The 14,701-nt window shown below is 40.7% G+C and overlaps 1 protein-coding gene across 1 annotated transcript in view; it reads left to right on the forward strand.

The window, feature by feature from the left end:
• LOC146798781 (uncharacterized) overlaps window positions 1–14,701 on the forward strand; it is a 113,291-nt gene that overhangs the window by 53,490 nt on the left and 45,100 nt on the right. The window contains exon 6 of the mRNA XM_085627777.1: window positions 8,542–8,767. Coding sequence (XP_085483903.1) covers window positions 8,542–8,767 — 226 coding nt within the window. The remainder of the gene's footprint in view (window positions 1–8,541; window positions 8,768–14,701) is intronic.

Consider the following 14,701-nt stretch of genomic DNA (forward strand, 5'->3'; position numbering starts at 1 on the left):
ACGTCATATGAAGCATTTGGCTCAAAAGGTTTATGAAGGAGCTTGACCAGAATCCAAGAGGCAGGGACCAAAATAACAGAGTAGCAGTGAAACTAAATTCATTCACACCAAAGTGTTGGTTCCTTACATAGTAAACCTACACTGAGCAACCTTTGTATAGATGTGCTCTACCCACTATGCTAGTTTCTATTATTAGTCACTCTTAAGCTTCCAGGAAAACTTCTAAAATGCAATAAATCAGCATACACAACTGAGTGTTAAATAGCCCTTGTAGGTTTGTAATCGATACCAGACAAGTTTCCTTTTGTTCTTATGCAGTTCTTTTATTTCTTTTGTAAATGGCGTAGATGCTTTTCAAAGCAATAACACACAGCTGGCACATGTTTCACTTCACACAGTGGGACTTCTTCAAGACTAATATTCCAGCAATCAATCCTATTTGCTCTGAGAGAGTGGCCGGTTTACTTTATATATCGTCTTTTTAAGTGCGAATATGGATCAAACAGCAGATAATGTTGTGATTTCTTGACTGTTGTACTTCGTTCAGGTGAGCAATGTAAGGCCTTTCGCCAAGGGAAGAATAACACAATGTGACGCTCTTCCCCACAAATATGGTCGCTGAGGCAATCATTATAAGTCCTCCACATTTATGAAAACCATAAACAAAGCACTGAAATTCCTCCTAACTTTATAAGCCTGGTGTCCTCCTCCTCGGCATCTGTACGACAGGGCCAGACTGGCCATTTATTCCATCAGGCATTTCTCCGGGGGACTGGAGCAAAAGGAGGCCAGGTCTCCTGGTAACCCTATTGCTTTCTCCAGCTCTCCAAGGTTAAGTCTTTCAGATGCACAGGGCATTTATTATAGGAAAATGGCAAACATGGATCTCTTAAGTACCACACAAAGCTAAAGTTGAGGTTTTCTGTGACAATCACTTATCTTTGATGTAGAGAAAAGTTCAACGTAGCTCGAATGTAAGGTGTCATTTAAATCCCACGTGCCAAATGCACTAAAAATCTAACCGTCATTGGCGTAGCGAGGACTGGGTGGTCCGCCCCAGGCGGCACAAGTTTTGGGTGTGTTATCTGCGCCCCCACCCTGATCTTACATTCGCCCGCCGCGGGCGGCAAACGAATGGCCCGCCACGGGCAGTCTAAGGCCTAGCTACGCCTAATTACCTAATGTAATGGTACTTAATTTATTGACCTATGACAGATGAAAGTTTTAGGAAATAATTTGTTAATTAAGAATACTGGTAAGGGAAACAGTGAAGACGTCAAATGTACCTTGCCTACGGTGCTAAAATACCTAGAGTTGGACCTGCTGGAGTTTCACATTGTTTTGTTCGCTGTCCAGTGAAATTGCATGGATGGGGATTCCTTCCCTCCTGTGATTTATGATTGCATCAAAAAATGATTCGTCAGCAAAGGAAAAGTGGTGTGAAAATGATGATCTGCCTCGTACATATATGAAGATATTGTAATTTGTCATGCGTGTTAAGGACTTGACCACATTTCTTTTTGTTAATCTACTTTATTCATTTCTTACTAATTTCTTTTTTGTTGCTTATAACTGCAAAACATGATGTCATTACTTACATTAATGTTTTTCCCATTTTTAATCATCCGTTTACATTGTGTAGTCGGATGTAATTATTATATCATTGTAAGATCATGGTATCAATTTTATATATATATATATATATACTGACGAGGCGACTCATCGCCGAAACGCGTATGCCATGGCTTCACGAACTGCCAGCATGTCGATATGCCTGTTTCTCATGGACTGCCAGCATTGTAAATTGTTGACCTAAATAAAGCCCTCACAAGATTCCGGAGTGTGCCGTGCTTGTTTTTTATGGGGAACAAGCGTTGGTCTTTGTGTTTGGTCCGCAGGCTGGAAGCGGACAAAACGGCACACCCTCCCGATTTGGAGCACCTTGGAGAAACCAGCACTTTTGGTAGCTTTTGTTTCGTGGCAAAACAAGGCGCCCCCCCTAACAGTTGTACCGCCATCTGGCTTCACGAGCTGTAATGGGGAGAGAGGAGGCATTATGATGTGCCTGAGCAAGGAACCAGTGAGGTCTTTTTCACACCCCCGCGGGCACTCGAGCTGGTTTGTGGACTGGGCTCATGAATTTGGGAGCATCACCTGATGTTTGGAGCGTCTTTGAAATATATTCATTCGCCCACTCGGACTTCAAGTCCCAGCATCCCTTTGCTTGTGGGAGTGTCTTTGCTTTGCACAGCACATGATGTGGAGGAGGGGCATGTTACATTTTTAAACAGGATCAGAAGCAACAGCGACTGGACTGTGTGCTGACACTCGATGGATCTGGTGACACCGGCACTGACGAGGCGACTCATCGCCGAAACGCGTATGCCATGGCTTCACGAACTGCCAGCATGTCGATATGCCTGTTTCTCATGGACTGCCAGCATTGTAAATTGTTGACCTCAATAAAGCCCTCACAAGATTCCGGAGTGTGCCGTGCTTGTTTTTTATGGGGAACAAGCGTTGGTCTTTGTGTTTGGTCCGCAGGCTGGAAGCGGACAAAACGGCACACCCTCCCGATTTGGAGCACCTTGGAGAAACCAGCACTTTTGGTAACTTTTGTTTCGTGGCAAAACAAGGCGCCCCCCCTAACAGTTATACCGCCATCTGGCTTCACGAGCTGTAATGGGGAGAGAGTAGGCATTATGATGTGCCTGAGCAAGGAACCAGTGAGGTCTTTTTCACACCCCCGCGGGCACTCGAGCTGGTTTGTGGACTGGGCTCATGAATTTGGGAGCATGACCTGATGTTTGGAGCGTCTTTGAAATATATTCATTCGCCCACTCGGACTTCAAGTCCCAGCATCCCTTTGCTTGTGGGAGTGTCTTTGCTTTGCACAGCACATGATGTGGAGGAGGGGCATGTTAAATTTTTAAACAGGATCAGAAGCAACAGCGACTGGACTGTGTGCTGACACTCGATGGATCTGGTGACACCGGCACTGACGAGGCGACTCATCGCCGAAACGCGTATGCCATGGCTTCACGAACTGCCAGCATGTCGATATGCCTGTTTCTCATGGACTGCCAGCATTGTAAATTGTTGACCTCAATAAAGCCCTCACAAGATTCCGGAGTGTGCCGTGCTTGTTTTTTATGGGGAACAAGCGTTGGTATATATATATATATATATATATATATCGGAAAAGCGGCTTCTGACCCTTGGAGTATCATATTGCCCATCAACATGCTTCGATTACGCAGAAACTAGAGTCAACATCTACAAAAGCGTGAGAAAACTGAAATTAAAGAAACATTTCCGCCAATTTGAGAAAACCAATATAATACCAAAAGACAACACAGCAAGCTCTCCAAACATCTCTCCCCCATTTGATCTTACACCCTTCGATGAGCCTATTTTGAACACTCTACTGGAATTAGCCAATGAATGTCATGGAACAATAACATCCAGAGTTCAAACCACACTGCCCATCGCAACAACTCCTTTTAAACCACGCTCAACTTTTAATCCCATAACCATCAGGGATGCTATTGACATCTTTCAGGAACATGTGATCTCTGACATTAAAAAACTCAGCTTGGAGGTCAATAAAACAAACAAGAAAAAAACAAATACTAGAGAACTGCAATACCATCTACTAATGAAAAAGATAAAATCCAACAAAGAGATAGTCATCAGAAACTACTGGCAACTGCCCCAGCAAAGTCCAGGAGGTTCTGAAACTTGGGGTTTATCATAACCTAATTCGTAGTTACACATAAAATAAATGGAAAAACAGTAGGGATACTATATGTAAATGATATCATACCCATATTATTGTTCAGATTTGGATGATCTCTACTTGGGATATTATTAGTAAAACTCTGTTGAAATTTTTACATCATTATGCCCTGATGAAGTTCCATTAAAAGGAACGAAACGCGCTGGCTGTTGTCCTGTGTGCTCCTATTTTTATATGAAGATAAATAAAGGATTGTTTTGAATAAGATCACATTTACGGATTTGTGACTTCATTCATGGTGCCGCCTCCACTTTTCTTCAAATAATATCTATGTACTGTACACATTCCTTTGCACAAACCAGAAGAGCTCATTGCTTACAATGAAGATGCACTTTAATTTGGAGACATTTGGAGATTGTATGCAACTCTTTGCACAAATTGGAGAAAATGTGACATTTTAAATAATATGCACTTTACCACTCAGAATAAATTATTCTGAATTCAGTACTGTATAGATCGCTCTCATGTATGAGATAAAACAAGAACATACATAGCCCCTTTGAATCTCCTACACTTTCTTTTCTCACTTCCTTTCTTCCCTCTTTTTTTCCTTCGTTCTGTTGTTTTTCTCCTTTAATATGATCATATCTATTCACTTCTTCACTTTTCTTTTGGCACTTTTCTATTTAAGACTTTCAAGTTTTGACATTATGATCTGATCTGGGAGGAAAATGTGTACTTTACAAGGAATATAAACAGAGTAAAAATATGAACTACATACTTCACCGAGATTGAGAAAAAGAGCCTCATTTTAACCTGGATTGAAATATTAAATTACAGATCAAAGGAATATAAATGTATTTTAGCGTCATGTACATAACATTTCACCGACATCATCATGTTAGTTATATATGTGACAAAACTTAACATGGTGGAAGAATTGTGCCATTAACTTGACTGAACAACAGTCTATGCATTGTTTTTAATGGTGATGTTTTTAGAGGGTGGTTCCCTTCATAGGTATTGTTTGCATTTCTAAACTCTATGACCCTGTTGAAGGCTACGGCTGAAATGCGTTGGTCTCATGTCCGCACCGATGGTGATAATAACATAAAATAAACTTACAACTTATATATATATATATATATATATTTTTTTTTTGTGTGTTTTTTGTTTTGTTGCTGAAAAGCACTTTCCCCAAACAGGGCCATAGCTACGGGGAAGGGGCATCAGGACCCGGCAAAACGTATATGTTTGTCTGACTCTCATAAATAAGTGTCCTCTGATTTCTACATTTATTTATTTCAGCCTTTATGCGTAAAATCCCAATATACTGCTGCAGCACTTTGATCTCGATGTGGGGTCATGTCAACCAGGACTTAGTAGTAGCAAACATAATTAAATGCACAAATGTTAAATGAAAAGTAAATCCAAGTTTAACTAATCTGTGTGAAATGCATTGTTCTTGTAGGGAATCTCCGGTGGTTAATGCAGTAATGCAGTAATTTCTAATTCCTTTGTGTCGAGATGTAGGGTCACTTATAAGAGTCCTGATTGGTGCAATGGAGAAATAGTGACTTGTATTTTTACAGTGCTCTGACATCCCTGCCTGCTAGAAACAGCAATGTAAATATGAATGCTAATTAAAAAAATTACACATAGTATAAAATATGCTTTTGTGGTTTAAAAAACTGTATTACAGCTTAGGACAGGCTGTACCGAGCATGAGATAGACTGGTGCAAAATGTACTACATTTCCGTGTTTAATCGCTGACCGTGCTATCATAAGTTATATTTTTAATAATAGTAATAATTATTGTACATAGGACTAACCGTTTGCTAGTGATTTCCATTATAAGTACACATTCCAGAACTGGTAACGCCCTAGGACTATTTCTCAAAATAATAATTCTTCGTCACGATAAAGCTTCAGATGTAAACTGCATTCTTTACTCAACCTGTAGATGGCGAGAGCAACTATTTTTGTGATACATACAAACATAGTGAAAGCAGACGTATGGTTAAGCGGCTTTTGATTGTGCTGGCAGAAATTGAAATAGAACATCAGTAGAAATTATGTAGAGATGTAGTAAAGAGTGTAAGTCTAAGAGTGTGGTAGAAAAATAAAAGTTAAACTTGACTCACAAGGATAGACAGCTCCCAGTGACCCAATCCTTCTGTTCATGCTGTCATTAGAGGGGGCTATGCCCCCCGAAACAAATACTCCTGGCTATAGGTCTGTCCCCGAACCAGCATCTTGGCGTTGTCATACTAAGAGGAGCAACAAGTTTTTTTTCTTATATATCTATTCATGCTAAGCCTGATTTCAAGTTGGGCAGTTAACTCCGTCCCATGCGTAAACCACTGTTTACGCATGGGATGGAATTGCGAGTTTGGGGCCATATTATGAAGGAATGGTGATAACATCATCGCCGCCCTAGCGGCAGAAAACTGCCACTAAAGCAGCGATAATGGGCTTGATAATATGCCCTTGTGAATTCCCATAGAAGCCCAGGTTCACACCAGAACCTGGGCTTCTATGGGAATTCTCTGCGGCATATTATCAAGCTCATTATCGCCGCTTTAGCGGCAGTTTCCTGCCACTAAAGCGGCGATATTGTTTTCACCGCTCCTTGATAATATGGCCCCCAGTTTTGTTGAATGCATCTGATAATTATCGCATGTGTTAAATAATCCAACATTGGTTAAATTTCGGCAGGTCAAACCTGCCGAAATTTAACTGGGAAAATATGTACAGGATTTACATGTGGAGTGTTAAACACCAAAATCTGCATGTTATTTCCCAATAACTCGTAATGGATGCTATTTATTGCACCCGATAAATAAAAAGCCCCAGAGTATCGTTATTTACAAGATGCGATAAATAGCCCCTTGCTATGTTAGGTTATGTGATAGACACTTAGTATAATACAATGAATCCCGCCAAAGGGTTATCTCGGCGTTGGTGCGCAATGTAGATAGATGAGGAGTGTCCGTTTATCAGAAGGGTCAGGTCTTAAGAGGCTTTTTAAAGAAGGCAAAATCTGGGCAAGACCAAATGTTCAAAGGCAGTCTATTCCAATGGTGGGGACCAAGATAGGAAAAAGACTTCATGTATATGCCAAGGGCAAAGCAAGAGTTGGCTTTTCGATCTTAGATTTCTTGTAGGAAGATATGGGCCGGGTTTATTTTGAAGATATGCTGGGCCCTTACCAGACAAAGATTTGTTTACCAGGCATAGGAGTTTAAATATGGAAAGTTTCCTCACCGGAGGCCAGTGAAGAGTTTTTAGAGTGGGCTCTGATGGAGAGCGGGGAGGAAGTTTAAAAACCAGACGTGCAGCCGTATTCTGAACCACTTGTAACTTGATAGTAGCAATTCATTTGCTGCTACCAAAAGGACTTTGCCATAGTCCATGCGGCTGAGTGAGATTTCTTCTAGTGTGTAGGTGTAAACATTGAAAAACCTTTGGGAGCGTGCGCATGATTCTATAGCTGGCACCGCAGGTGGAACCCACCTACCTTCTCATAGAGAGGTTCTCATCCTTACTTGTAATAATGCTCTAAGTGTTATACTTTAGAGTATGTACTTGAGTGAAACACAATTACAAAATAAAATGGTTTAGCTTTCGAATCAAGTACTAGATAATAAGGCTTTCAAAGGATATCACACTGTAACTCATTTGGGCTTTTAAAAGACCCTCGCCATCCCACACGTTAGAGAAACTTTCATCCTTGGTACTTATTCTTGTGGTCCCACAATTTACGTGAGTAATTTTCAGAAAAATGGGAAACATTGCGTGGCCAGGCAAAAAGATGACGAAAAGATTAAGATGACAGTAGAAAGTAATATTTAAATTAAAGGACATGTACCCCAGCCAAAAGCAGCTATGTCATAGCGCCATATTTTGAGTTACACTTTGATTTATGCTTTATTATGAGCAGAAAAGAGATGAAATTCTGAGTTCTGCAGTTCTATTTTCATTGCTGACCTGTCCTTTTATGTTTTTAAAAAACAATAACATACATTCAAGTAGCAGAACACAGCGGAAAAATGCATACATGTGCATACCTGTGCAGTTTGAAGTCTGTGGTACTTGTTACTGTAGTGCAGCCAATTAAGGGCCAACCCTGAGGAAATCTACATCTCCTGGGATAGTTCTGCTGTCGGAGGCCTAAGCCTAAAAAATGTTTGTTGGGTCATTATTGACGATCTGGATGTTGTCAACATAATTGCACAGGATTTTTTGTTTGATGCATGGTCTGTCGCACTGACCAGCGTACGGGACAGGTTGAGGAACCTGAGCTGGAAAGTTTTCAGAACAGAGAAGCCACCAGAGTAGGAAGAGGATGAGTCCAGAATGGGGAGCTATGAGAAAGGGTAATAACACAAGGTGAGTACAGAAAAACAAATGGGAAGCGAAGGGAGAAGTTGGGTAACAACAAATGAGGGTGGAGCAGGATTCTGAAGGGTAAGTATTATGCTACCACAATGTGGAAAAGGGAAGAGTTCTATTCAAGTGTGTCACATGGGAATGGGCCCTGCATGAATAAGGGTGTTCCGTGTCTAAATCAGTGTAACAGATGGTGCATTGGGGAGGGGCGAGGGCATAATGGAGACGTTGAGGCAGATGGCATGTTGAACTGACCATCAACCTTAAGATCTGTGAACCAAGATAGCCCTGCTGTCTGAAGCCCACACCTTTAACATTGGTGTAACCCTCAGCTATGTGAACCTATAAGATCTAGATATCATGATGGTTACAAAAAGTTTTATCATACCTATCTGTTTCTCTGCCCTAGGCCAGCCCATGCTCCTTGTCATCCTACTACACAGGTGTCCCCTTCAGCAGCTGTTTACGCCTCACCAAGTTCCAAGCAGACTGCTCCAGGAAGGTCTGGAGGTACACCCCATGCCCAATGTTGAACCCTCTGCGCAGAGGGACCGGGCTCTTTGCTAACCTCCTCAGTGACCTCTGGGACTGCAGCTCAGCCACCACTCCCCACCAGGAAAACCTGCACCTTGCAAGTAAGTCATTCTGGTGTCCTTATGTCTCAGGCAGACCCGCAGTCTTCAGAGGAGCAGTGACACGTAGAATCCTACCAATACCTTTAGTTGGTGTTTTGAGGAACATAAATTTGCTAGTTAGGAACGCTGGTGATTACGGATTATTTTCTGAAAGTAGTATTTTGTAGGGACTTGGTGTTTGTGGTATTTAGGAGGTATTTTGGCATAGTAAAGTATGCGCTCAGAAGTTGGTTCTTGCGTTGGTTGGGAGTATGTGTTATGAAGTTTGCATCTCGATGTGGGTAGCTGTTTGCACCCTTTAGTTGGTATAGTTCAAGCCATCTCCTAGTAATGATGGTAATCTTAGTTCTTCATGCTCTTTTAACATATGCATCGGATATCTGAAATCATTGAACAATCCCGGAGCATGTTGTTTACAACTTTAAACCTTTTAACTTATTAGCTAATATTCAATATTAAGGATAATGAAATAATTCTTGTCAATCTTGATTGGTAAAAATGTGAACACAGTTCAAATATACCTGACACATTAATGCATTTACTCTTGCATGTTTAAATGAACAGAAAAATGATTTGAGTGTTTATATTTATTCTTGAATAAAAGATCGGGCTGTTAAAGAAGGATTTGCACCGTTTATATGTGAAAGTTTTATAAATAATATTGCTGTGTCAAATGTTTTAAAGTTTTTTTGTTAGAAAATTTGTTTTTAAAATTCTATTTTCTATTATATTGTACTGATGTTTGAATTATTGATCTTTATTTGGGCATACGTGCCTTAATACGCGTATTTTATACATAAAAAAAATATTATTTACAGACCATTCCCTTCAGTGCTGCACATGAACAGTTTTCAAAGCATGATCTTAAGAATAAGAGAAGTAAGAATGAAGTTTAGCAATTGTTCTACCCACCCTTTAGTGTGGCCTGCTGGAACTGGGCCTCTGTCTGGCAATGATAATCAACACTTATGTCCAGATTTACTAATACTTTGTGCTGGGTTTGTGTCACAAATAAATGACACAACTCCAGCGCAAAGTGTTCTGGTGGGACATACTTTCTAAAGCAAATCATGACTTGAATTAGAAAGTTGCCTAAAATAACAAAAATAGCACTATGTGCTAGTTTGTGACAAGGGCATGTACCATTGGTGGCACATGGGCCTTCCCAAACAACCACCCCACCTTGGGGGTTTGACGCAAATCTACAGCTATTAACAATTCTAGACAGCCATTTGTACCAGAATTATATGTCTCCTTGAGTTAGGTGTGACAGTGGAGAAACTTTTACATTCTCCATATCTTTCTAGCTTTGCATGTATGTTGCACTGTAGAGTACATATACAAAATTGGAAAAGTATTAAAGCATCGTTTTTATACTAGAAGGTGCTCCTCTGGTACACAACCTATATTTTACAGAACGCACACACCCTTGCACCTTGGTGCAAGATGTGAGCACAGGCGCATGGTAGCCTAAGTGCGCCAGTGCAAGGATAGAGGGAAACAGCGCCATCTCCTAGTAGATATGGTGCTGTTCTGCTCTCCCTTTCACACAATTCAGCTGAGAAACCTTGCCCTCTAGTGTTTATGGTAGGCATTTGGCACAGCTCAGGTGAACATTTTAGACATCTCATGGTTTGGACTAGATCGGGTAAAGACCACAGGCACTGCTTTGGCCATTACATCATTAATGCAAATCGCTGTTGTTAGAGTTTTTTCCTTCATCACTTAACACTTGAGAAGAAACAACCCAATCCAGGGGTCAGTAGATATTTGTAGTCACCTCTGTGCCCTTTGTAGTCTTTTGTGCAGCTCAAAGAGAACCAAAGAACCTTCAGTAGGTCAGGAATGTGGAGGTACTCCTCAACCTTGAACGAGGGTTTCAGCAAAGAGTTGCAGACATAAAATATCAAGATTGAAATAAACCCCTTAGACAAAAGGGAATGTGTGTGTAAATCATGAAACAAGGATATACAGCCATCAACCACCAGCTAATCCAGAACGCTGATGCAACCGCTACTAAGGAGGAGATCTCGGGTGGCACCAATTAAATGTCCCAGTAGGCCCCAGCTTCAGAGGACTTCTGACCCGAGACTTTAAGACACACAAATGACAGACATGGTAAAAATTAAGGACACATAAAACAAAGAGAAAGTCGTCAAATGCCCTGTTGAAGAATTTCATTCAGCTAGAAAAAAGACTTCCGTCAAATGCCCATTAAAAGCTTCGTATGACCTACTGGGCTGAAATTGAAAGCTGAAATCGACCAATTTAGAAACAACCAAAAAACATTGTCAAGAATGGTGAATGCCATTCATTTTCTTCTTCAGGGGTGTGTAATGTAAGATCGTGCCTGATCACAGGCTCCCCAGTCCCTGCCTTCATCTGCTGTGGAACCTACCGTTTGCCTGACATGTAATTAGTCAATAATGTTGTTATTCCTCCATAGTGGAATGTAAGGCTTAGTGCAAGCTTCCAACAGCTACCAGTATTGAAGCCTCTTCTAGGAGTGGCACAAGTGCCACAAGACATTTTCGGCTTCTACTTGGTTTATTATCATTTGGCTGCATCATAAGAATCTGTTGAGGCAGAAACGGGACTCTGCTCTTCACGAATATAGGACCACATATTCCAACAAGCTTGTTTGGTGGACAATTTGCCTCCTACGATATTCAGGAAACAACCATTTAATTGCCCCCTCGCAAAACACATAACTGAGCCGTTTTGCAGAGCGTTGACCAAAATTCATTTTTGATTTCCGCTTTGCTGAAAAGCGGACTGGCTTGCCTTTTTTTTTAGCATCTGGCTTTTCACAGCTAATGATATGAATACAGGTTTAGAGGCATGGGCCCATAAGTTCTAGACTAGTTCTAAAGTCACACTCCGATGGTTCATTTTCGCAGCATGAAAGTGTGTTAAGAGGAGAAAAGTCGTAAGAAAACAGTCACTACGTAAGGTTAGTTAGTTTATGACAAAGCCAAAAACAGCTGGACATAGAGACACCTCAACACGAGGGGATAGAAGTACAAAGGAATTAGCATGAAACCAAATCTGTGCATCCAGTTTAGACGGTGTAGCATAAACAACACTATTAATTCAAGAAGTAGAATACAGAAAATCAGGAAGCATTAGTCCAAATTTCCCTGCATCGAGGGTTGGTGAGTGAAAAGCATTAAATATATCACTACTCTAACACTAAGGTGACATCCCTACATAGGTATTGCCAAGAAATCAGATAAAAGGTGTCAGTGGGAGGAGTCTTCATAAGAAACCTCTCCACAATCAATGGGTCAAATAGCATAAAGCTACCATCACAAAGAAAAAGCTTGTTCTAAGATGTTCCCTCTCTGAAGGCAAGAAAGTGTGGCTCATTCTCTAGTTCCAACAATCAATTATCCACAGGTAGCACTCCCATAATGCACTTTGGTCATGCCATCCACTCTGGGTATAGTCCTGGATGTACTTTTCCACGATGTCGACCGTGTACCTTTCTCGCTACAATTTGTCCTTGGTTCCCAGACCTCCTTCTGTGTGAATCGTAACATCCTTCCTTTATGGACTCAAACCACACAATTGTAACTTCTACTCTCCTTGCCTAGCTAGTAAAACAAAGACATTATTCTGCCTAAAAGAGCGTTTCTTCACCTGCAATACGGAAACGTGAGAAAGAACAGATTCCACAGCACACATGAACTTCAACTATTAATTCTAAAGCAAGAGTTGTCAGGGATCTGCATTTCAGGCCTACAATTTCAGCTAACATAAGAAAGCACCATGTAAACTTTACGAATTCACATAAACATTCATGCAATTTCACTTAATGCATTTAACTACGTATGGAATGTCATAACTAATAAGCACATTTAATACACAAATAATTGCCAGTTGCACAACACTTGTTCTTCACGTTAAAGTTTTCTGCTGGTAACATTTAATTTCTACATTAATTCTTCATAACAATGTCAATAGCCTAAAATACGTCACGGATCCATGTTAATACATTTCACAACTCTACCACTTCATGTTAAAACAGTACATGATTATGTGTGGGTGCGTGTGTGGGTGCGTTCCACACATAATAATGTACCCCTACAAATGAAATGAGATTTCCACTCCATAAGTCACTCACCCCCTGTTCCAGTTCAGTGACTCATTAGGGTAATTATAAGGACAATTGCAAATATTTAAAAATATTGTGCCAAATAATCGTAAAAGGAGCAAGTTTTCAATGTGAAAACCACTTCCATCAAATAAATTAGCTAGAATCTCGATATTGACATATTGTCCCTTTTTAGTGATCGCATTTATGTAAGAGAAGGGAACGAATATATTGTTCCAAATAGGAGAACGTCCTGATATCTTCTGAGTGTTAAAATGTATTTTATGTCAGACAAATTTTGCCGCTCTCACCCACTTCAAGGATACACATTTGACAGACAATGGACATGGACATTTTTGTAGCTTACTGTGGTGACCTTTATGCTCTTAAAGATACAATGAATGAAATGAGGAACCGGTCTAGTTTATAAATTTAGTGCCAAAGCCAACAGCTATTTGGGGCAGATGGTCCCAGGTACTTAGACCGTTGGCCCAAGGTTCATCCGAACGCCAATCTTCCGTAAGTAGGGGCTTTGCCAACTCTAAATAGAGCGCTGAACAGCCAGTTTTGCAGACACCCTACTCCACCACTCTAAATAATCCCCTTAATCTTTTCATGAAGACAGACAATCAGACAATAGCCTTATGCCATGAAGGCAGAACCCCACCCTCTACTATAGCATGATTAATCACATCCAAAAGCAGAGAGGAAGTAACCTTGAAGAAGCTTTTAACAACTAAGCCAAAATACCCTCTGTCCTGAGTGCTTTTCCATTTCGTTGGGCCTGAAAAGTCGCCAAAAGTTCACCATCTGCCAGGCAAGTTCCACTAATAGGTCCTGATCTAGTGACGGTAGTATGCAACCTGCTAAATAATTTTCTACTTCGCGCATAGTGACACTCAAATCCTGAGCCTGCAAGCTAGCTTAGAATTTTCAAAAGAACTCCTCTATTACACTATTTTATATCTTCTGTGTAGATTCAACCTTATGGATCGGTTTGGGCTAGGCTACCCAAAAGGTAGCAGTAGTCCTGAAGCTCAGGAAATCATCTGAGTGGCCTCAGGCCAGATCTGCTCAGGCCTGACAAAAGAGACTTTGGTTTCACGATCACTGATATTCCCTTACCTTAACTTGCTTTGAGGGAGGAAGCAGTTTGTGTCTCGAAGCCCGGATGTGATCTGCTAAAATTAAGGGAAGATCTAGGAAGCCATCTAGAACCCTACCTTTGATACGACTAGTGATACTCGTCATTAACGCTAAAATCCTTTATAAGAAGAATTAGTCAAAGTTGCTCTGCATGTTTCACAAATTTGTGATGAGGTGCATTCCGATAACCCGACATAGAGAAGAAGCTGCCGAAACATTTACCAAATTGGTGAGAATGGTGTTGCAGGTATACTTCTGGTGCACACCATTGCAAAACACTGTTTTGATGGAGACCATACCTATGTTTTACATTGGTGCATATATTGGCTGATATATTGAATTGTAGTTAAATGTGAACTTTGTGCAAAGGAATCATTGTTTTGATAAAGTGGTACTGTTAATCAAGGTGCCACTCGACTGAAGGAGTGCACCTCACCTTAAAGGTTGTCTACTTCAATTTTGATAATGTAGTCACGGTTGTGTGCCAAGATTGCATAGATGATTCTTTCCTCTGTCCTTTAGATATTTATAGTAACCTTTGACTTTATTGCCCTTATCAAAGTTTGTTTGCCAATCTCTTTCTGCTCTGGGCTTGCACTGGTTCTCAGCTTACTAATATCTGAAGGTGAACCCATAGTTTTGTGGCATTTGAAGCTCATGCAACCCTTGGAATGATCATAGGACTCAAACCG

The sequence above is a fragment of the Triturus cristatus genome, chromosome 9 (assembly GCF_964204655.1).
Source record: "Triturus cristatus chromosome 9, aTriCri1.1, whole genome shotgun sequence".
Lineage (NCBI taxonomy): Eukaryota > Metazoa > Chordata > Amphibia > Caudata > Salamandridae > Triturus > Triturus cristatus.